Source organism: Nicotiana tabacum, chromosome 12, assembly GCF_000715075.1.
Source record: "Nicotiana tabacum cultivar K326 chromosome 12, ASM71507v2, whole genome shotgun sequence".
NCBI lineage: Eukaryota > Viridiplantae > Streptophyta > Magnoliopsida > Solanales > Solanaceae > Nicotiana > Nicotiana tabacum.
The window spans coordinates 117510277-117535574 of NC_134091.1; the positions used below are offsets into that span (position 1 = coordinate 117510277).

At 34.0% G+C, this 25298-nt stretch overlaps 1 protein-coding gene across 1 annotated transcript; it reads left to right on the plus strand.

Annotated features, from left to right (window-relative positions):
- The first annotated feature begins 19606 nt into the window (after positions 1-19606).
- On the plus strand, positions 19607-24254 carry LOC107826818 (uncharacterized). The gene is made up of 6 exons (XM_016653851.2): positions 19607-20165; positions 20259-20335; positions 20528-20564; positions 21360-21525; positions 21885-22125; positions 23766-24254. The coding sequence occupies exons 1-6, from the start codon at positions 20039-20041 to the stop codon at positions 24075-24077; spliced, it is 960 nt and encodes a 319-aa protein (XP_016509337.1). The 5' UTR covers positions 19607-20038; the 3' UTR covers positions 24078-24254.
- The last annotated feature ends 1044 nt before the right edge of the window (positions 24255-25298 follow it).

Consider the following 25298-nt stretch of genomic DNA (forward strand, 5'->3'; position numbering starts at 1 on the left):
AGGTCGGGTCGTTACATGCCGTGTGCGAGTGTCGAGTAATTTAGGAGGATTGAGTGACTGTGAGGCATGAGTGACTATGAGGATTGAGTGATTAGGAGGATTGAGTGACTGAGAGGATTGAGTGACTGGGAAGACTGAGTAAATTGATGCTCTAAGAGTATGCATATAGTTTTATCACTATGTTGTATTGTATTGGCATTCACATTGACATGTAGGCTTTGAGATGAACTTTCCTCATGCCATTTGAAAAATGAAATTTTCTATTGTGGAAGAATGTTTTTGAAAAAAATTATAGTTTTCAGACTTACTCATATTTTGGTGATTTCAGTGAAAAGAATTGAGTTTTACTATTATACTTGAAAAGAAAATATTTATTTTTCCGTAACTGTGAACAAGCTGTGCATTTTATTATTGAGTTATTCTTTGTGTTGCCTCAATTTTATTGTTATGAGATGTTACTGGATATTGGTGTGGACTCTGACCTTGGTACAAGCTCGTCACTACTTTCAACCTAAGATTAAGTTTGTTACTTATTGAGTACATGGGGTCAGTTGTACTCATACTATACTTTTGCACTTTGTGTGTAGATTTTGGATGTTGATGTTGTTGTGCATGGAGAGAACTAGCATTGAAGATGTACGTGCGATCCAGTCACAGCTGCCTCTTATTCTTGGTAGCTTTAGAATTATTAATCTGTTCATGTATATTTCAAACCGATAATGTATTTTATTTCACACCAACTTTGTAAATTCAAAATCTTAGAAGCTCATGATTTGTACTACCAGTTCTTGGGGAGTGTACTAGAGTTAGTTAAATATTAATTGAATCGTATTGTTATTATTTGGCTTACTTAGCGGGTGAAGTTAGGTGCCATCACGGCTAGTCGAATTTTTGGGTCGTGACATTTAGGAATTAAAAAAGAACTTTTCAAGTAAAACGAAATTTAAATATATAACAATGCTCTCTTTATATTGGAAACAATTGTCAAAAAGTGCAAGAATAATATTTGAAGGAAAAAATAAATATTATATCTAAAATAATGAAATATGTTTGAACTTTTATTGGCAGAACATACATAGATTCTTTACCTCAAAACTAACATAGATTCTTTACCTCAAAACTAATGTTGTCCGGCACTTTATCCTCTCTTGCAGGATTAAAAGGGGACGCATGAAGAATGATACCGAAAATATGTAAAACTGAATTAGATACAACTAATCTTGATTATACATTTTAAAAAATACTCAAATAAAAATCAAACGAATGAAGATAAATTTATATAAATACACTGTAAAAGAATAGAGTTGAGGGAGAAAAAAAAAAGAAGGTCCAAAAGGAAATTTCAATAGTGGAAGTCCCTTGATGAAGGAAACAAAATGTGCTATATTACGTACTCTTAGTTTAATAAGGAAGAATTTAATATATAAAATTTAGTTAATTTTGAAATCTTAAATATTAGGAAAATAATTAAATATTTATTCTCAAAAATTAGAGAAATAATTAAATGATTATCTTATCCCATGTGAAATCTATTTTGGAAAGGTAAAATAGTTGAACGACATTTCGCTAAGGGCTTTCGTGCTTTTAATATAATATATAGATTAGTCTTAGGGTACGCGCTTTGCGCGTGTACCTATATCAATAAATAATTTTTTTTTAAATTACGTAAATGTTATTAAATAATGTGAATTATTAAATATAAAAAATATAAGTTTCTAAAAATAATAAATATTAATCTCATTAAGCTAGCTCAATAAAACAAAGAAATCCTACTCCACATAAGTCTTTATATGCCTTATTATGATTTATGATGAGTGAAATATCTTATAAAAACTATTGTTATCTTTGTTATCAAATACTATAAACAAATAACACAGAAAAAATACTTTTACCATAATTATTCAAAGAAAATAAAATAAATTAAAATTTAGAATCTTTTGGTCTTTTAGTAATTTGTGAGTGATGAGGTAGAAGTATAGCTCCTAGAAAAATATTGATAAATAACAAAATAAAGTCTTAGATAACTAATATTGAATTATAAAAAATAATGTAATATTATACTAAAAATATAGAAAGCTATCATTTATTAGAATGAATATAAAAAGAAAGAAAAATAATAATGACAACTTCTTTTTGAATACCTTTGGTCTTATATTACATTCTACTTAGAAGTGCATAGTTAGTTATATATAGAGATAGTAAGTAGAGGAGATGTATATAAAAAGTGGTTGTTAATTCTGTTATTGGTCTAGCTTAAGAGTTCAATTGAGCTAGCGGGTTGTAAATATTATACTTGGTTAAATAAAAGTTTTGACTGTTTAACCAAAAAAATAAACTTAGCATTGTTAGAAATTTAAATTTTAATATTATATTACAATAAATTTTGCTCTATTTTTTTGTTTCTTTCATGGCCGATGCTCTTTTTTTTTTTGAAAATAAATTTTTGTACCTTAAGAATTTTATCAACTTGATAAATAATTTTATTTGCATAATACTTTTGAAACAAAAATTGAATTAATGTTTTTTGCTAATTTATTAATTCAAAGACTTAATTATTTGTTGAGATTTCATGCTTTTATGATAGTATAGAAGATATAAATTATTTTTGAAATTTTTTCCCTACTTGAACAATATATTATTCTTTATCAAGTTGTGTAATATTTAAAAACTACATTTAATAATTAAAATATATATTTAGTTAGGTACAAAATCTCTTACTTTTAATAGTACATCTTAGAATTGTAAGTTCCCCAATAAGAAGCATGAATGTGAAACATATTTCCATTGAAATTGCCATAGGACATACAAGAAAAAGAAAATGTAATATTACTCCTATTTCCCCAAATAATTACACGAAAATTATACAATATTTTGTTGTCCTTGGTTGAAAGGAAACTTACCTTTTACTTTTTATATTCTCTTCTTTTTTCTCAATATATTTTATCCTTATTTAGTTGATTTCGAACTCCTAAATATTAGGTAATAATACAAATTTTGCTTGATTTTAAATTCCTAAATATTAGAAAAATAACTTAAATTACATATTTGTCCAATGTGAAACTTATTTTAAAAGGGTAAAAAAGGCGAACGACTTTTCGCTAAGGGCCTTCGTGCTTTTAATATAATCAGGGCCGGCTGGAGAGTAAGGCTGCTCAAGCCATTGCCTTGGGCCCCAAATTCTAGAGGGCCCCAAAAATATTATACTATATTATTATGTATTATATATCTTATGCGATTACTCTTAAGAGTCCAAATTTTAATATTTGTTTATTTGGTTAAGAATGTACGTATGAGTGAGTAAAGAGCGATAAATCTCCGTCTTGTTAGTAGTATATTTATTTTCCTTTTCCGTTCTAATTTTTCCTCCTTTCTTTCACATGACTTTGAGATTTCTCATTCCAATTTCAAACTTTGTTTCTTTGATTTAGCAACTTTCTCATGTTTAATTGACCCATTGATTAGAACATAAGATCTTTTGTGTCTTACTGTTACATGAATTTTGTGAAATAAGCCTCTTAATACAATTTGGCTTTAGGCCACTAATTTCGTTGAGCCGCCCCTGAATATAATATAGATTAGTTATTAGGATCCTTAGTTTAAGCATCTTAAATAGGAAAAATATGAACTTTTAATTGTCTTTTTTAGTTCTATCTCTCAAAATAAGCAAATAAGATCCATGAATCTACTTATCAACTAATAAAGAGTCTCACACAAGTATAACTTGGCATGTGCGTTTGGAAATTGATTTGGTTGAAACTTGAAAAAAGAGTTTTTGAAGTTGTGTTAAAATAAAAATTTGGAAGTTTAAGTTGTGTTTGTACATGCATTTTATTTGAAAAAAAGTTGAAGTTTTGTTGAGTGGATGCAAAAATTTCACCTAAACACTGCCATAAATCAGTTTTTGGGAACTTGAAAAAAAATATCAAATTTGTTTTTTTAAAAACTGATCATATTCCCTGAAGAAATAATATTTTTAATTTTTTTTTTGAAAAAAAATAGCTAAAATTTATGACCAAACGGGAGCTAAATAAAATTCTCTAAATTTTGGACTGTGAAGTTTTCACATTTGTTTTAGTAGGACTTATCTTATGGCGTGCAAAACCTCCTAAAGAAGATATTCCTTTTTGTAGATTCTTGTGACACTTTCTTGGCATAAAATTGATTCATACTTCAAAAGTTAAATCACCTATTTAGGTGAATCACATAAGTAAAGATCTCATTTTATCAAAATTGACGCGAACATGGTGGAATAAATATAGGCCTTTCTAAAAGGTAAAGCTAACATGTTTCTTTCTATTGGAAAGTTCATTTACCACAAAATTCCAACGAGACAGTAGAAGGATGCTGTGGTAATTAACATTTACCACCAAGGCGGATTTAGGTGGGCGGGAGAAGGTTCAATTGAACCCCTTCATCGAGAATTAACTGTATATATAATGTTAACCCCCTGATATATATATATATAGTCTCCCTACATTCACAAGGTAGAGGTAAGGTATGCGTATATACTACCATCCAAACACCTCACTTGTTAAATTACTCTAAGTGGGTGTTTGGACATAAGAATTGTAAAATTTCAAAAAAAAAGTGAAAATAATTTTCAAATAAAAATGGTATTTGAAAATTAGAGTTGTGTTTGGATATAAATATAATTTTGGGTTGTTTTTGAAGTTTTGTGAGTGATATGAGTGAAAATTTTGAAAATAGCTTTTTGGAGTTTTTTAAATTTTCGAAAAATTTCAAAATTCAACTTCAAGTAAAAATTGCAAATTTCATGGCCAAACACTGATTTCGAAAAAAAGTGAAAAACTTCTTATGTCCAAACGGGCTCTAAGTATGTTATTGTTGTATATATATTAAGCGTTGAATCCTTTTAATTTTTTTGTATATTTACTTTATTGTTTTTTGAACTCCATTGATAAAAATTGTCACGACCCAAAACGGAGTCTGTCGTGATGGCACCTAACGTAGTACTAGGCAAGCCAACAACTCAATAAATTTCAACACTTTTAGATAAAAGCTAAACTAAAACAGGTTTGAATAATTAAAAATTTCATAAATTGGAAAAAATGTCAAGACTCAACTCAAAAATTTTCAAAATCAAGGTGTCACTGAGTACATGAATGCCTATACAACACAAGGCTAAAAATACTGTCTATGAAAAGCTGAAACTAAATACATGAAGCTGAAAGATAGGGAGGGGGAGTCAAGGTCTGCGGATGCCCGGCAACTATCTCAAAATCTCCGAATGAATAAGCTGCTCAGATAATTAACACCCACCATATTTGAAAACACTTGAATTTGCACACAAAGTTCAGGGTGTAGCGTGAGTACAACCAACTCCAGTAAGTAACAAGACTAACTATTGGACTGAAAGTAGTGACAAGCTTCACGGGTGCAATTTAATTATAGAAATACAGCACAGGAAAATAGGCATGCTCTCAAGTTCAACAGCTAAGGACAAAACAGTTAAATCATGTCAAGTTCAATTGAAACATGATATAGTACATCTCAGTAACTACATGACAGTTATATATGCCAGTTGAAGTACAACAATAATGAAATCACGTGCAAACTCTCAGAGTAACAGTCTCTCAATTCTCCCATTCACTCCAACCTCACAGTCACTCATTCCTCATATTCACTCAATCCTCCCAGTCGCTCGGCACTCGCACTCAGTAGGTACCTTCCCTCATTGTAGATGTGCAGACTCCGGAGGGGCATTTCTAGCCCAAGCGCTATAATAAGCCAATCAGGGCATGAATCAAAATAACATGCTGCGGCGTGCAGCCTCTCCCATAATAATCCTCACAATCAGGCCCTCGGCCTCACTAAGTCATCAATCTCTCCAATCTCTTACGCTCTCAAGAATTATGATAATCAGCCCAAACAATAAAGACATAATGTAGTAAATAACTTAACATATAACATGACCTCTGCGGGTCCCTACAATACCAACACATAGCCTAAGCATGACTTCTAACATGACTGGCGGCTCAATTTATTTAACACATGATGAAAATACGAATAATGATAAGATAAATCAGCTATGTAGTTTCATGGAATCGACCAAGTCACAATTCTTATGGTACACACCCACACGTCCGTCACCTAGCATGTGCGTCACCTCAATACCAATCACATAACACATAATTTGGGATTTCGTACCCTCAGAACCAAGTTTAGAAGTGTTACTTACCTCAAACCGTGCAAATCCCTACTCCAACACGCCCTTGCCTCGCGAAACGGCCTCTGAATGCCTCAAATCTAGCCACAAAACGTTCGATACAATCAACGCGATGTAAAATAATCAATTCCATAAGGAAATACTAAGTTCTTAATCAAAAGTCAAAAAGTCAACTCAAAAGTCGGCCCCCGGGCCCATATCTCAAAATCTGATAAAAGTCACAAAATCCGAAAGCCCATCCAACAACGAGTCTAACCATACCAAATTTATCAAAATCCGACACCAATTTGACACCCAAATCCCCAATTTAAACTCTCCAAATCCCTAGCCCTACTCCCAAAATTACACCTCAAAATCACACAATCTAGGTGGAAAATTCAATGAGGAAATATAATTATTAAATAAATTTAACCACAAGTGACTTTACTCAAGAATCCCATCGAAATCCCTCTCAAAAATAGCCTAATCCCGAGCTTGGAATCTTCAAAATGAAGAAAATCTCGAAACCCTCGATTTTAATACTCTGCCCAGGCTTTCCGCACCTGCGACAACTTAACCGCATCTGCGGTGTCGCAGAAGAGACAATCTTTTCGCTTCTGCGGTGAACCACTGGAACCAAGCCTTCTCACCTGCAGAAAATACTTCGCTTCTACGCAAATGCAGGTGCGACAATCTTCTCGCTCCTACGCTGACCCCTCATTTCTGCGCTCAACCTCTCCGCTTCTGCGACCACGCGGGTGCGGACAATCCTTCGCACCTACGACCACAGTCTTCCTCACTCCTGGCCGCATATGCGCTTCCCAGCTCGCACCTGCGACCAAAGCTCCGCAGGTGCGATTGCACCACAAGACTCCAGCTACAACACCCCTTTTAACTCCAAACTTGATCCGATAATCATTCGAACTTCACCCGAGGTCCCCGGAACCTCAACCAAATATACCAACAAGTCCTAAAATACGATACGAAATTTGTCGAGCCTTCAAATCATCAAACAACGATAAAACCACGAATCGCGCATCGATTCACGCCTAATGAACTTTCGAACTTCTAACTTTTACATCTGATGCCGAAACCTATCAAATCACGTCCGATTGGCCCCAAATTTTGCATATAAGTCACAAATGACACAACGGACATACTTCAACTCCCGGAACCCCAATCCGAGCCCGGTAATCACAAAGTCTACTCTCGGTTAAACTTCTACATTTTCAACTTTCGTCATTTCAAGCCTAATTCAACTACGGACCTCTAAATCACAATCCGGACACGCTCCTAAGTCCAAAATCACCCAACGGAGCTAATGGAACCATCGAAACTTCATTCTAGAGCCATTTACACACAAGTCAACATCCGGCAACCTTTTCAACTTAAATTTCCAACCTTGAGACTAAGTGTCTTAATTCATTCCGAAACTTCTCCGGACCCAAATCAACTATCCCGGTAAGTCACATAACAACAATTAAACAGGGAATGAGCAGTAAATGGTGAACGGGACTACAACTCTCAAAACGACCGACCGGATCGTTACAAAAGTCCTGCTTCTGCTACTGTGAATTACTAGTATATTTCTTACGGAAGTCCATATAAATATCAGGAATACAAATTTCAGCAGGGAGTTTAGGATGCAAAAAATAAAATAAGGAGCTTAGTTTTTCCAATAATTGGCACCGGCTATGTAAATAAAAGTGCACTATCAACTGGTTCTATGTACATGAACGTGAATAATTTTGATATAAATTCTACGTACGGAAACCGTCTTTTGACTAATTTACCTTCTTATCCTCACTTGCTCTTCGTCCTACTATCGTTAATTTCATAGGAAAAATTCATTGTACGGTTCAGATTTGATTCGCTAGTCCCTATTACTAGTTCTTTGATGACCTTTTCTTAATCTTGACTATTTCGTTATCTTTTGCCTTGTTTTAGGTAATGTTGACATTTTGACTGTTGTCTGTCTTGACTTTGTGAAAGAAAAGGAAAGTGGAAAAAAGACAAAGTCTTGACTTTGGATAATTGGATAATCTCTCTTACCTCGTTGGGCAATAGCCTAGATTGTTTTCAAGTTAATTTTTATTATTTTTACTTTTGTTTGCTGAATTATGTTTAACCCTAAAAATATTTTTTACGGTGAAATTAAGGTTTTTATTTTAGGGTGCTAACAATCGATTTGACTCACTTTTTCAAACGTGAATAATATAAAAATAAATAACAATTAAATAAAAGAATTGAAAGATAAAAGGAAAGAGAAATTATATTGACGTGAGCAGCTCTTTTTCTGTATTGGCAAAGAATTGAATTATCGAAAATAGAACAATGAGATTGAATACTGTAATTGCGAGAATAAATAAATAATTTTCATATAGAATACGATGTTGGGAATATGGGTTTAAATAGAAATTATATTCGTCACTGTCTATCCCATACCATTTGTAACAATCATAACTATTTACTGTACGTTACAATGATTGATTCGTAACTGATAGCATATTAATGGTGAAATCCCGTGTAATTAGGGATTTACTGATTTTCTCTATCTTTGTATTTATGAATAATTCTTCGTACCAGATCCGAAACTATTTTCTCACGATCAGCTGCGAGACTAATAGTCACGGTACTACATGCTTTATCCCAAGTGTGCCATTCTTGCGGACACGTTTCACCATTTAATAGACCCACATAGCAAGTTTATTTTCCACTATTATAAATTAAGGTTTCAACTAATATACTTTACTATTTATATCGTTTCATTTAGACCAGACTATAAAGTTTAACTTAATATAAAGGTTTCTTGAACATGTTAATATACGCATAGTGCAATCATGGCCGATAAATCATCCATATTATTCAATTTTACTTTTTAAATGCGGGTAATCTTTTGTAGCCATATAAATACAAGGCAAGAAACCGTTTTCATGATACAACGAGAAAATTTGGTTTGTTTATTTGCTAATGGAGGAATTATGATATATTATAAAAAAAATAAGAAATCTTCAACTTAACCATTTCTTTTGTGCCTACAGTTGTATCTTATTTTCGCCTTTTTGTTTTTCCTATCTTAATTAGAACGTGTAGAAAATGGATTTTGATATTTTAGGCTATAGACATTACAAAAATTGTAACAGATTTATAGGTACCATGGAAATTTGGATTATTATCACAATATGACTTCTATGTTAAATAATAATTTTCATGTTAATTGAGAATTTGCTTATTCGAAATCAAATTTTCAATTTATACGGACTAAAGTATCAGTTCAAAAATTTCAATTTAAATGAACAAAAGAGTATAAGATACTGTATCTTTGTCCTTCTCTAACCTCAATTTTTTATTTTTATTTTTCGATAAAAAGAACCATTTTATTCCTAATTCTACGTTTTCTCAGTTGATACCGCCTCAGACTAGAATAGGCAGGCAGCTACAGGTACACCTACGTATATGGTACGAGACCAGGAAAGATCCTGAAATACTAATAAGGAAAATAAAAGAATTTGAACGACTAAGTCAGCAACCTACATGTGTAAAGAGGTAGGGGGTAATTCAAAGTGAGTCCAGAACCCATTTGCGATTTTTTTAAACTAAGTGTGAACTGATTGGAAGCATGTTAAAGTGACATATATATATATATATATATATATATATATATATATACGCATATACCGCGTTATACAAGGCTGATAAGACAGCTATGCATAGCGCGGTATATAACCGTGCTATATATGTATAGCGTAGTTATATACCGCGCTATACATAGATAAATAAACGGTCCCCCTCCTTCCCCACACTCGAACCAGATGCCACCCTCCCCAAATTCAAAATTCTTAACCCCCCCCCCCCCCAAATTTCCTTCTAAAAATATTGTAATGGACCCCACCCGTAACATAAAAGGATAAGATTGTAAGTCCCACATCCTAGCCAAGCCTTCTATTGTTGTGGTTTTCTCGTTTCGGGCTCAAATTTTCAATTCATCAACTTTCCGAAAAACATAAATCGAGGTATTCCGATTTAGTTTATGTCGAAACTCATATAATAATGCATATTAGTTATTTTCAATGTGTTTCCATGTTGTTTTGTATTTTTTTTTTCCGATTAAACTAGTATGTTATTTTTATCCGGACTAAGATATTAGTGTTTTGTGTTTGTTTTGTGATTAAAATGTATTTGTTATTTTTATCTAGTTTAGATTATTTATTTGCTTAAAGACTAGTACCCTTTTAGCGTAGTAAAATGTAGAGCCTTTTAGCATAGAATCCCTGTAGTTTAAGTATCTTTTATACTGATAGATCAAACACAAACTCTGTCCAATTAAATATGATAAAAATTAATTATTTAATTTACAAAATAAATATACAAAATTATGAAAATATTAAAATTGACACACATAAGAATTCAGGATAGCTTGGTGCTACTGAGCCTCAAATATCAAGCCTGGAACCCATAGGTATATACTCTGTCCAATTAAATATGATAAAAATTAATTATTTAATTTACAAAACAAACATACAAAATTATGAAAATATTAAAATTGACACACACAAGAATTCAGGATAGCTTGGTACTACTGGGCCTCAAATATCGAGCCTGGAACCCATAGGGATATACTTTGTCCAATTAAATATGATAAAAATTAATTATTTAATTTACAAAACAAACATACAAAATTATAAAAATATTAAAATTGACACACACAAGAATTCAGGATAGCTTGGTGCTACTGGGCCTCAGATATCGAGCCTGAAACCCATAGGTATATACTCTATCCAATTAAATATGATAAAAATTAATTATTTAATTTACAAAATAAACATACAAAATTACGAAAATAATATAATTGACACATACAAGAACTCAGGATAGCTTGGTCCTACTGGGCATCAAATATCGAGCCTGGAACCCATAGATATATACTCTGTCCAATTAAATATTATATAATTATAAAAAATAATTATTTAATTTACAGATCAAACATACAATTAATATTGTTTAATTTACAGTTGACGACATGGACGTGCCCCTATGCATCCCGGACCTGTCTCCAATGAGCTATTAGTGTTACAGGGCGATCATAGGTCCGCCAAAGTATGGGAGGGAGAGTTACTAGCCCAGACTCTCCGCGCCAGGAGAGTGGACAACATGTGGGATTTTATGAAGGACATAGAAGCGCCTGCGGGATACGGGCTTCTACGGGATTTTGGAGATCGGGTGGCTGCAGCTCGACTGGTCTTTGATCACGGCCCTGATAGAGCAGTGGCGACCAGAGACGCACATTTTCCACCTGCCCATTGGCAAGGCCACCATCACGCTGCAGGACGTGGAGGTTTTATATGGGATGCTTGTTGATGGACTGCTCGTTGCACTGCCTCAGGCCATGAGAGAGATGACGCGTGGGCAGTATTTGGACATGCTGCAGCAGCTCACTGGTTTCAGGCCACAGGATGAGACTGCACACTCAGAGGCCAGTCGCATGAGTTTGATAGCTATTCGACAACATTTGGAGATATTGCACCCCGACATTACCGGGGAGACAGATGATCTGCATATTCACCGGTATACGAGGTTGCTGCTGCTCCTTCTATTTGGGGGGGGGGGGTCTTGTTCCCGAACATTTTGGGGAACCTAGTCAGCTTGCGATTTCTTCATCATAGCTGCTAGATGATTTACCCCAGTACAGATGGGGTGCTACTGTTCTCGCCTACTTGTACAGGCATCTGTGTCGGGCGAGCATGGGCACCCAGCATGACGTATGTAGATTTTTTCCGCTTCTACAGGTGACAACATGTTCGAATACTCTGTTCATTCCTTCCAATTCTATCTAGTCAAAAATTTTCTTAAACTTTACATCAAATTTGTATGTTAGGTTTGGGCCTGGGAGCGGTTCCTGCAGTTACAGCCACCTCTACCACCATTACCTCCGGATGTACCACCTCCGTTTCTCCCTCTAGCTAGGAGGTAGGTTCTCCGGCGTGGATATGTACGAGATTACTAGGCTCGGCATAATCTCCCCCTTTGCAGGGATGTGTGGGATATGCTGGAGGGCGCATAGGTAAATGTGTACCTAAACTTACTTGGTATAGCTTCACATGTGTTGCGCATACTCACGTTTTCTGTTGTTATTTGATAGTTCATCTGGACGCCATACAACGACGACTTGATAGGTGGCCTGCCCGATTATTGCTCGACCGACCGACTGATTTGGAGCACTTCCGTCCTGCTCATGTGCCTCGATATTGTGGAGCATCATGCCACAGAGCGGGTACTTCGCCAGTTTGGCCGTCCGCAGTATATACCAAGGGGGACTACATGGGAGGCCACACATTATCAGTGGGATGATCGTTTCAGGGCGGACGACGCATATATAGCATGGCTAGAGGCGCAGGTCCATACTTGGGATGACCGAGCTGACCTAATTCCCCCCCTCCCCCTTTCACAGATCCAGACGGAGACTATTCAGCTCGATATGCCCTGGTACCGCCGCGTTACCCGACGTTTTATCGGGAATCCCATTCCTCAAGCAGGCGGTTGGTACGTTCCATACGCCGGGCGGCACGAGGCCCTGGTATGTTTTCTGTTATTATTAATTATATAACTGTAACTTAGTGTTTTGTAGTTTATATTTTATATGTTATGCAGGCTATTGGCCTACCTATAGTCTACTAGATGGGACTGCAGATGCAGCAGCATGCCGGAGAGGGAGCGGCCTCATTGCACGATTACGGTCGGCAGGTTGCAAAAGTGGATGCCCGGATACTGCAGCGAGCTCGAGAGGATCAGCGCTTGGGACACGACCCTACTTATGTGGCGCTATAGCAGTACCAATGAGGTAGGGTTTTCGTGCGAGGGAGGGGTGCCCCACGAGGCAGGGCTTCCCCTCGAGGTATTTTTGATTACATGAACGGGAGGGAGAAAGGCATTAATTTACTCAACTGGAAAATGTTAAATATCAATAAGATTTAACAACAATGGAAACATAATTTTATTTGATACATCTTGCAACATAAACAAAACAACTACTTATTACAACATAAACTCATTGATAGTTGGGCACATTAGAAGAACACCCACCACGAGCTTGATTACCACCGCCACCCAAACCAGCCGAAGGACATTTTCGACGGTCGTGTCCTGTTTGCGAGGATATACCACATTTGTGCGCATAAACGGTATCACTAACATCCATTTGGTTCCGTATACGCGTTCTCTTCTGCACCTGTATTCGATGCAAATAGTCCTTGTTACAAACCATTTTAAATGGTTCCGTCTGCCAATAAAGCTCAACACCCACTGGCTACAACTGCCCACTATAGGTGTTTAAGTAAGCAGCAACACTATATTGTTTATCAACATAGTTGGTTGGCCCTAAACCTATATGTTTAAAGCACCTGATGGCATGCGAGCACGGCATGTGGTAGATGGACCATTTCCCACAAGAGCATAACCTTCTAGATTCATTTATGGTATGTACATTATTCCCCCGATTTTGATGGATAGCGGTGCGAACTTCAAAAATATTTCTGTCGTGATCATACTGCAAAAATGAATGCCAATGTGCTCGCCACCTGCATTTTGCAAATCTCTTCATCGGTAGTGGCATAAATTCAACACCCATTTCTATCAATGACGTTGCAGCTGCAGCCCTTTCAACAAACCTCTCTGCCATCTGCTTGAACGACATCCGCACCATGGCAGTGACAGGCAATCCTCTTGCCGACTTCAATAACCTGTTGAAAGACTCTGACACGTTTGTAGTCAGAATTCCCCATCTTCTTCCACCATCCGCATGCAAAGTCCACTTGTGAAGCTCGTGACGCATCAACCAATGATAGGCTCTCTCGTCTTCCTGTCTGATAGATTCCATGTGCCTCCGAAATTTATGCTCTTGGTGGTATGTTTCTGCCATCCACATCAAATCATGCAGATCCTTGTTGGGATGTGCCTTCTGGAAATTGGCCTTAAAGTGCCTCACACAGTAACGGCGGTAGGCATAAGGTTCTTGCCATGCAGGCAAGTTCTCTACAGAACTTAAAATACCACCATGCCGATAAGATATTAGACAAATGCCGGAACGTTGTTTGACAATATGCTCTTTCAAATGGTTCAAAACCAGCGTCCACATCTCTTAGCTTTCATTGGCACAAATAGCAAAAGCTAGAGGAAATATTTGTCCATTAGCATCTACTGCAACGGCTATCAACAGCTTGATATCATACTCTCCATAGACATGAGTGTCGTCTATGGATATTACCGGCCGACAATGCGAAAAACCATCAATTGCTGATTTAAATACCCAGAACACGTAATTAAATATATATTCTGGTTTTCCCGGACTCCGCTCAAGCTTTCATTCAACAACCGTCCAGGGGTTAAAGTATTGCAGTGCGGCCATGTACTTGGGTAGAGCTGCAAATGACTTATCCCAGTTACCATAAATAATTTCAAACGCACGTTTGTGCCCGAGAAATGCCTTTATTTTGGTAATGGTATGACTATATTCCTGGTGGACTGATGTAATGCACTCTTTGAACGCTTCAAGGTGTGGAATAAGGACAAGAGAAATCAAGTCAATATCCAAGTTGTAGTGATTCCCATTGAATGTGTCCATTTCACATCTGTGGATGGGAATATATTTACCCACTTTTCACATACCTGTGTTCTTCTTGCTCGCACGCAGCATCCAATCACAACCTGTAAACCATCTGCGACAAACAACCTTGTATACATCCGGACTTGACTCCCATACTGTCATCTCACGACACTCTTTTACGATGTATATTTTCGCCGCCCTGCTTAGGCGCACTTTATCAGGAAAAAGCATGCCCTTTTCCAGCACCGTTGGTCTAGAATCATCCCACATTGCTGTCCGAATTTCATCAAAATCCCTTGTGAGAGCATCCACATCCGGCATACTTGGCAAGTTATCAAGGTAGGGAATCTTCCTTGAATGAAACGGCACTTGGGACTCGTACACTCTTGGTCTAACGGGGGATGGAGCATACTCCCTCGTCAAATCATGTCCTTCATTCTCTTCCTCCTCGTCACCATCCTCACGAGGGAAGGGTGTGTCGTCTCCGGAATCATCGGCATTGTTGTCATAATCACTGTTCTCTTCCTCACTCTGTGCATCTGCCAGATCCCGATTTAATATGTCGTCTTCGGACAATTGAGTGAGGACAGGTGGTTCAACTTGCTCGTTTTCACTACACAAACAAAAAAATAATAAGCTACTGAAATTAATAAATACTTTCCATATAGTTGTATCACTTCACTTACAAGTCGTAACGTGTTAGTATTTCTTGATAGACATTATCCTGTTGGTGATGACTCCCAGATGGACCACCATGATCCAACACACCAGAACTACGCATATTCCAACTAGGCGTGGGTTCATAGCTTGTAAAAGTCATATCTGGTAGGTACCCCCTGTGGAATATATGAGTGCTAATACAAATTCAATACAACAAAAATATACATCGTAACACTAAGAAAAATTAAAGTTTACCACTCGTCTTGTAGATTATGTAGAGCAGGAGAGAAATTATTTCCTCGCTCCTCATTCACCCGTGGTGATAAGTTTAAACCAGGGCAAACTCTTTAATCCGGAACCTGTCCGGCAAAAGCTGCTCCAGAATAACCATCCGATGACTGAGGGTTATCCCTACTATGCGCAACCTCATTATTGCGAACGTCTTCGACTTTGACGTACATTTTCAATATTTTTATCACAAGAAATTCCCTGTATTCATCCGGAGTCCTCAAAAAATCCCTCAAAGTTTCATCATCGTCGATGTTAAACTCAGCGTAACAAACAACCCCTTGCGGAGTGACGAAATACGGATATCTTTCGGTTACTTTAAGGTTCACCGAACGTTTACTCACACTCATTTTATTACATAACAACGATATCAATCTATCGTACTCCATTGTAAGTGGCAACTTAACATGACACTGTAGAGATAAACTATAGCTCACAGAGTTATTCGCCACCACAACCTCACCCCCCAATATAATGAAACCCTTACTTTTCGCTCTTCAGACATTATGAAAAAATGCTTGAGAATTTAACAAGAAGAAAAATTTGAACGAGAGTTAGGAATATTTTTGAATGGATTTTTGTAAAATCCTAACGCCTTTAAATAAGGCAATGCCTAGCTCGGTGGGCTGAATTTTTTTAGGTATAGCGCTCTTTTAAAGAGCGCTATACCCATTTGAATTATTGTTATGTCAGTTAAACGCAGGAGACTTATTGGTGGGCCCACAAAATAGGTATAGCGCGGTTATATACCGCGCTATGTATATAGCGCGGTTTAAAAGAGCGTTATATATATAGCGCTCTTTTAAATATATATATATATATAAAGTATAGCGCTCTTGAAAAGAGCGCTATATATAAAAATGTCACTCTTTTTTTTAAACACACATTTCCGTCACACTTGTCCAAAAGAACCACAAATGGGTTCTGGACTCAATTCAAAGTGATTTTAAATTATCACTTAAATGGTCACTCAATTATTCAAAATTATCTTATAAAATCATATTTATTTTATTTGTAGAAGATAAGTCACTTAACTATACCTGTAGCATCAAAATGTGACTCAACCAGATTTCTCAAATTTTTAATTTTCAAATATATATTTTACCCTCTAAACTATCAACTTTTATCTTCTTCTTTTTTTACTTTTTTAATATTATGATTTTTTCTCTTTTAATCAACAATATTGACTTACCTTACAATAAAATTTTATTTAAACATAAAAAATTCTTTTTCTAGCATATATAATGTCAGACTAATAATATACTTGAGCATAATTATGAAGAATATATAATGTATATTATAAAAATACCTTTATTTTAAATAATTATTTTCTATAGTACATGCATGGAATATAAAGTTTTAACTTTTATTTCTTTCATTCTCAATTGTGCAAATAAATTTTTGAGTTTTATTGTTAATATCAAATTATTATTACGAACAAATTGTTCTAATTAACTTTCTACTATGCTTAATATTTTATTATTCCAATATTATATATGCTTAAATACTATTTTTATTTTCTTAAATTTATAAGTAAAAAAATTATTTATTCTAAGGTGTCCATAATATAAATTAAAAAGAGAAAAATTATAATATTAAAAACCTAAAAAAAAAAGATTTAGGTTGATAATTTATAGGGTAAAATAGGTATTTAGCAATTAAAAGTTTGAGAAATTTAGTTGAGTGACCTTCTGAGTGCTATAAACATAGTTAAGTAACTTTGTTGTTACAAACTAAAAAAAAATGACGTTAGTAGATAATTTCAGATAGTTGAGTGAGTATCTAAGTATATCAGTAAAACACTCTAACTTGTGATCATATATTTGTTATAAATTTATTAAATTATCAGTTAAAGCTTATCATAGAATTTTATTTATAATTTCAAATTTCGTTAGAAATTTACTTTTAATTAATAAGTGACCTAATATTTTTAATTTTGTTGTTACCTTTAGTGCATAAAATTTAAACTCAAAGAGATTTGAACTTATACATACGCTTATAATGTAATTTTTTTTAAATTATTAAGTCACTTAAAAGTTATTAAATTTTATTAATCAATAAAATTGATAATCTAAAAAATAAGACAAGCTAGTAAAAACCTTCTACATCATGTTAAAGTACATTGGTTAGGGATGGGTATAACTTAAAATTTTAAGAAATGAAACATTGTATCTAACTGTTATTTATGTAGTTAGACCGAGTTGATAAATCAATATATTTTTCATGTGACATAATTTGAAAAAAAAAATGCAAAAAGAAAATCGACAACTTTCAATGTGGTTCGAGTTAAGCCAACAGCTTGAGTTGAAATTGAACAAAAACCAACCGTATATATCAACTAAGATTAATATCTTAACTTCGACAGTGCAAAAGTTTTTTTTTTTTTTTTTTTAACATTTTAAAATCATTTAAAAGAAAATCTATAATAATCGTTCATAAAAAAAGTGAGATTTATTGTCTAAAAATAATACAAATTTACCTGCTACAAAGGAAAGAGCTTAAATTTTATATACATCGTCAGTGTACAAAATTCTTATAATTATCAAGTTACCAAAAAGATATCTCAAGGTAAGCGTGCTTAAAATATGAAAAACTTGAAAACAAGACAAGTTACCTGCTACAACAGATATATGTTATATCGAGAATGTATATACTTAGAGGGTGTTTGACTAAACTTATAAGCATATTTTGGCTTATCTACGCGTTTGGTAAACATCTAAAGTGCTTATAAATCAAGTGTTTACAAGTTAAATTTAGTCATAAGTCATAAGTTGGTCACCTCCAACTTATAGCTTTTCAGCTTATAAGCACTTTTAGTTTGACCAAATTTTTTACTAGTTTGTCCTTATAATATTTTTTAATTCACAAAATAAATAAATTTCCTAACTTTCTCTTCGTTCCATATTCGTTGTTCATCCGTTTCTTTATAAAGAGACTTGTTAATTATAATCTTTTATAAAATATTTAAGGATATTTTACTCATTTTAATAAAAGAACAGCTTATCAATATTTTTCTGCCAAACACATATACTGTTAACTATCAATTTTTGCATGTCTATCCAAATACGTAAATATTTAATTAAAAAATTAATTTCAGCACTTCAAGCTTACTAGGAATTTACAATCAGCTAATCCAAAAGGGCTCTTAAACTCTGAAGAAAAATATGACTTGAAGGTGTACACAAAATTTACATGTTAGTATATATAAGTTCCTCCCTCCTTCAAAAAACAATGACACAATTCAAATTTTGAGAATCAAATTTCTTAATTTTGATGCAAATTCAGATATAAAATTTATAAGTAAGTTTTTTGAAAGAAAATTATATTTAAAGAATTTCATATAAATACTACTCCCTATGTTTCAATTTATGTGAATCTGTTTGACTGAACACGGAATTTTTAAAAAAATAAAGATTTTTGAAATTTGTGGTCCTAAACAAGTTAAAAAAAGTTTAGTGTATTTGTGTGGTTATAAAAGTTTCGCACTAAATGTAAAATTGAGAGTTTAAGCTAAAATATTTTCAAATTTAGAAAAAGATCATTCTTTTTAGAACGAACCAAAAATAAAATAGGTTCGCATAAACTGAAACGGAGTAATATATAATTTACTGTCAAAGAACAGCTCGTTTGTGTATCACGTTCTCTTTGGGAGGGAAGGAGTATCGTATATAAATTGTCATTTTCCTAATTCCTTGCCATAATAATAAGTTTCGTGGGCATATGTGATGATGACGAAGTTGGCGTATTAAGATTCTAGAGAGAGAGAGAAATAGTAAAAGGAAGGAGAGTCAAAGCAGCAGCGCAGCAGTTGGTACTATTTGTATTGGTAATGATTTCGGCACAGACAGACAGAGAGCAAAAGAGAAAGAAAATACAAAGCCATAGGTGAGAATAGAATAGAAGAGAGAGATATATACTACTCCTACTACTATATCAGAAGCTCGTGATGAGAATTCTTTCTTTACAGTAGTAGCAAACAAACATCAAATATATCAGAGAATTAAGAGACTGCAATTTTTGCTTTTCTCGTGATCTCTCTTTTGTACACGTAATTATTACACTTTTTGGTTGTTGCTTTAAACCTAGACAGTTTCAACGGGATTTGCCAAAAACCATCTCTTTTCTAAGTCCAAACTTAAGCCAGATATCCCTCTCTTGTTCAACCTCTATATAGAAAGAACATAGCTCTCTTTTCTTTTAGTTTTCCACTTTTTTCCCTTTATTCTGTTGGTGGAAACTGAAGGGATAGAGGTGGAAAAGAGGAGTCTTGAAAATACCCTTTTGGAATTTGAAGAGATTTTTGAGTACTAAGAAGAATTTGAAGAATGGGAAATTGTGGAAGAAATGGTGGAGTGAGACAATATATAAGATCAAAAGTACCTCGTTTGAGATGGACACCTGATCTTCATCATTGTTTTCTTCATGCTATTGAAAAACTTGGTGGCCAAGATAGTAAGTTTTAGTATTTCTTTTTTCTTCTTTATTATCTTCCAAGTAATTATTTTTTTGCTAATTTTTGTTTGGTTTGTGTGTTAATATATGTAGAGGCTACTCCTAAGCTTGTTCTTCAAATGATGGATGTAAGAGGACTTACTATTTCTCATGTCAAAAGCCATCTTCAGGTTAGTTTTTTAGATCATAAAGATCCATTTACTTACTAATATTTCTCTACCTTTTTCCTTCTTAAGGTAGGGTACGTTCTGAGTATACACCATATTTCGCTCCACTTATAGAATTAGATTGGATTTGTTATTGTTGTATTTTGTTAATTTTACTAGTAAGAGTTTTGGTTTACTTGTTTTTCATGATAACAGATGTACAGGAGCATGAAAAGTGAAGTCAACAGGCAAGGTAATTCAAGATTTCTCAGTTTGTGTGTGGGAAAAAGTGGAAAAAATCATTCTGTAACTAAAACATTGTTCTTTGTTACTCTTTAAGTATTAAATGTTCTTTATTATGGACCGTTGAAATACATCTTTTTGTGTTTATGTGCAATAGAATGTGAATTCTTTATAAGTTTCCTCTATTAGAAAAAATTTCTTGAGGTTAGCTTTTAACATTTGTATATCTAACAACTAAATATATCTTGGGAAATCATCTTACAACTCACTTCATTTATTGCATCTTTCTTTCCCAATGAAGTTTCTTTTCTTGATTAAATTCCATTAGCACGGATATGAAGCAACCATTCCTTTGGATCTTCTAATATTGGCATATTTAAAGTAATGAAAGTCTACTACTAGTTGAATTTCTGATGCCCATTTACGTGTATTCCTTTCATTATTAAAGTTTAAAAGAAACTAAACCATTTTTCCCTGTGAAATCCTTTTTCTACCAGTTTGTGGAGACATCCAAATTTGTGTGAAAGTAGTTGTCCCATATTAGACTAGAATGTGAATGCTGTACTGTTTCCTACACCATCATCTCAGGCCATGTGAGATTACATTGGATTTGTTTTTTTCTTTTTTTTTGGGAGAATCGATCATGGCAGCAAGGCCACTCTATCACTTACAATATCCAGTCGTTAATTTAAGTTGACACTGGATTTGTTATTGTTGTTGATTTGATTGTATAAATAATTTTACAATATGCACAGAATTTAACTTTTTCTTGTTTGGTTGTGCTTTGTTTGTTTACAAACGGCAGATAGAAGCAGCACTCAGGCAAAAAAACAGTCCCTAGAAAGTCATGATTGTCATCAACAAGAAGATGGGTGTGTAGAGCAACAGAAGCTTCTGGTTTACCCTCCATCTTTTAATTCCATGGAAAGATCAGATTCTCCTTACTTTAACAGTATACAAGCCACAAAAAGGTGAGTTTTTAACCTTTTATGGTTTCAGTTTCCCAAGTCTCAAAAAGGGTTGTGCCAACAAACAAAAAGGATTTGCATTTATGGCCTGAACATGTGAACATTATCTTTACTTTATATCAACAGTGTTAATTAAAGTGCAACTACAAGCAACATTTTATAACAAGTGAGATTTTTTACAAGTTAAATCATTTCATTTATAGCTTTTTTGTTTCATACACTATGATCTACCGGAAACAACCTCTCTATCTTTATAAAGTAGGGTTAAGGTATATGTACACACGATCCTTCTCAGACCTCACTTGTAAAATTACCGAGGATTTATTTTTATTATTGTTAATATTATTATGAATTCCCCTCAGAGCTAGAATCGAGACCACAAGCTGCAGCCAGAGAATACGTGAAGCAGTGGCCAATCAGTACACTAAAGATGAATACATCCATAGTATTGCTGATAAAAGTGTGGTAACAGAATGGCAACAAACCAGTGAAAGAGAAAGAGAAACAGCTCATCCTGCTTTGTGCAACACTACTCATTTCTCTCTGCCACAAGATTTCTTTCAAAGTTTTAATCCTCAAGTTCAAGAATCTGAATTTTTCAAGGTACATATCCCAATAGCCCAATGCTTTTCTTTTTTGGTTCAAACTGCTAGTTATAAGTTCTTGGTATAATTAGTAGGGGTATTTTCTTTTGTGCAGCTTTTTTAGAATGAGAGGTTGAGTGCACTGTTTGGTACTATTTTGTTTTCAAGATTCAACTCTAGTCATACAGTTTACTTTTCTTTTTAACTTGTCCTGCTCTGTGAAATTTTCTGCATGGTCATGTACATTGTGTCTACAACTGGCAAAGCCTATAAGTCTTCATTCTATAGGGTATTAGGTTCATTAGTACTAAAGTAGTTGAAATTCAAAGTTAATGCTACTTTCTCTTCTGTTGTTTAGTGCTTCTTCTTTATTTTGATCTGATGTTTTGCTCTTTAAGTTTGCCCATAAGAAGAAAATAAAACAAGTATGGTCATGTATTTCGCCAAAAAGAAATAGAAAACAAGTTTAAATTAAGAATATATAGTTATCTATAATTATCTTTTATCTTTTAGGTATCATAATATTGTACGCATTCCTTTGTACCTATAGAGGGATCATTTGGTTCAAAATAAGAGTATTGCATGATTATAATCCACCTTCTATATCAGATAGATAATTCCATAATTTTGGTATGAATTTTTTATCCTGATTATAGCTAATACCACCACAATCAAACACCAAACAAATTTGATCCCTAGCTAATTTTATATTGGGATTACCCCTAATTTCTGTAACCAAACGGCCCCTTAATTATAGACCTTAAAACTTATCAATATATAAAAGTTAAAACTCTTTTTATATATTGTTGGATGGGTTGTTGAGAGTATATTTATTATGCAATGGTCATGTTTTGACATGAAGAAACACGTTGATGAGGAGAAAATCCATGCTACAATTATATTCCAACATTACTAATTAGTCTTTCTACCTAAGCTTTTGTATTTTCTTCATACTTTAACCTCAGCAGTTGACAAAATTTTTAGTTGGTATCTGGTACATTTATTAGGAGGCCATGCAAATGTGGAAGGGAATGGGATGAACACTTGAAAGTCTCTTTGGGATCTTATAAAAATTTAATTTTTTTTCTTTTCTTATAACAAAATTCAAATGGCATTAAATACATTTTACTATAGTACAATACGAAAGCAGCAGTGACTTTATAACGGTGGACCACATTATTTAATAAGTATAATGAGTGATCTTTTTGGTACTATTGTTTTCTTCTTCTATTTGCTGTACAATTCTACTAAACTTGTCTTTTTTCATCGTAACATACTTTAAAAAAAAAGAGACCTTTTGGCTGCAGACTTGTTGGAATAGACTAGCAAGATATGGTAGAGCATTACCAAGAAAAAAACATGAAACTCTAATTTTAGCAAGCTTGTGAAGAGGTCATAAGTTGATCTATTCAATTTGACCATCTTATTATTACAAAAAGTATTAGCTTACAATTGCGCTTAACTTATATATGTTGGCTTCGTAAACTTAATCTTACAATGATTGAAAAGATAACTATAGAAACAGTATCCAAGAAAGTCAGGTAACTTAACTGTTATAACATGTTAAAATATATTATACACTAAAATTTATTACATTATAACTTTCACAACTAAGTAGCTTCTATTGCAAGCATTTTGACTGATTTTTTTGTTGCTCAGGCGGCCAAGCAACAAGATTCAAAACGGGAATCAACAAAGAAGTGCAAATTCCTGGGCACGAGGAAAATAGAAAGTGCAGGAGGAGAAGAAGAAGAAGAAGAAGACGACGATTGTAGATTATCGTTGTCTCTCTCATTGCACCATCCTTCAACTCAAAGAAGCAACACTTCGTCCACAATAAGTGAGATTAGTGAGGCAATCTCTTCGTACTCGGGTTCTAACCTGAATCATCACGAGTACCACTGGCTTTCTTCGTCTGAAAAGCATAGAGTTGTTAATCTTGATCTGTCTATTGCCTTGTGTAGTAAGTAGTGACTTATTGATATTTCCATGCAAAATTCCCCTTAGGTGAATTTTAAAATTAATTAGTCTCTATTTGGAGGAGGAAGTTTTTACTTCTTTTACTGTAGTGTTTCTCTATCTTTTTTCTGTGTTTACTATTTTTTTTACCTTTGTTCATGTTGATATTAGAGAAACGCTTCAGTAACATAAGTACTCGAGTATTGTTATAGTAGTACATTTTAACTTTTATGTCAGTTCCCTTGTAGTTTTTTTGTCTTTGAGTAATCTAGGAATTCACATTTGTCTTACTATCCTTTTTATCCTGTTTATTCTTAAAGGCGCACTTTTGTCTTTTTATGACCATAATTTTATGGGCGAAAATAAAAAATAGTTAGATTTATAACTGGTAATTGAAAAATAATTAGAGTTTTAAAAGTAATTGAAATTTAGTCACTTTATATGTAAAGATAAAATCTAAACAAAAACACTGCTAAAAATCTGAAACTATTCCAGCATAATATGTTGGAGTTCGAATTTTTTACGTGAGCTTCTAGCATAATATGTTGGAATTTTATAATGTACTGGAGTTCCATTATAATATGCTGGAAGTTTATATGCAGGAGCTCCATAATCCCACATATTATGCTAGAACTTTTCGTGTCCTGCAGTCCAACATAATATGTTGGAAGTTTATACGCAGGAGCTTCATAATCCCGCATATTATGCTGGAATTTTTCGTGTTTCAGCATAACAATGGCTTCGCAAACGCTGGCTATTTTTTAATTATCAGTATGAAAAATGACTAGTCCGTGCTATATTGACTAATTTTATGATCAATTTTGTCAATTTTGAACTTGGAAATTGACAGAATGTAATTTAATATTTTGTTGAATTTAGATAAAGAGCAAAATAAGAAAAGGAAAAGAACAAATCCTTCCGCTACCTTTAGCTTTATTTTTATTTCCAGCTTCCTTTCACTTTGATATGCTTTTTAGCATGGAGAATGAAGTACACAAATAGCCCTTAAAGCGGATGGTCTTATATTCTCCGCTTACTAATTAGTCACATATAATAATAATATATTCAGTGTAATCCCACAAGTGAGATCTGAGAAAGATAGTATGTACGCACACCTTACCCCAACCTTCAAGAAGGTAAAGAGGTTATTTCCGGAAGACCTTCGACTTAGGAAAAATAAAAAGAAGGGCAGCAGCAAGCACACCAATTAAAAAATCGAAGCAAAAATACAAA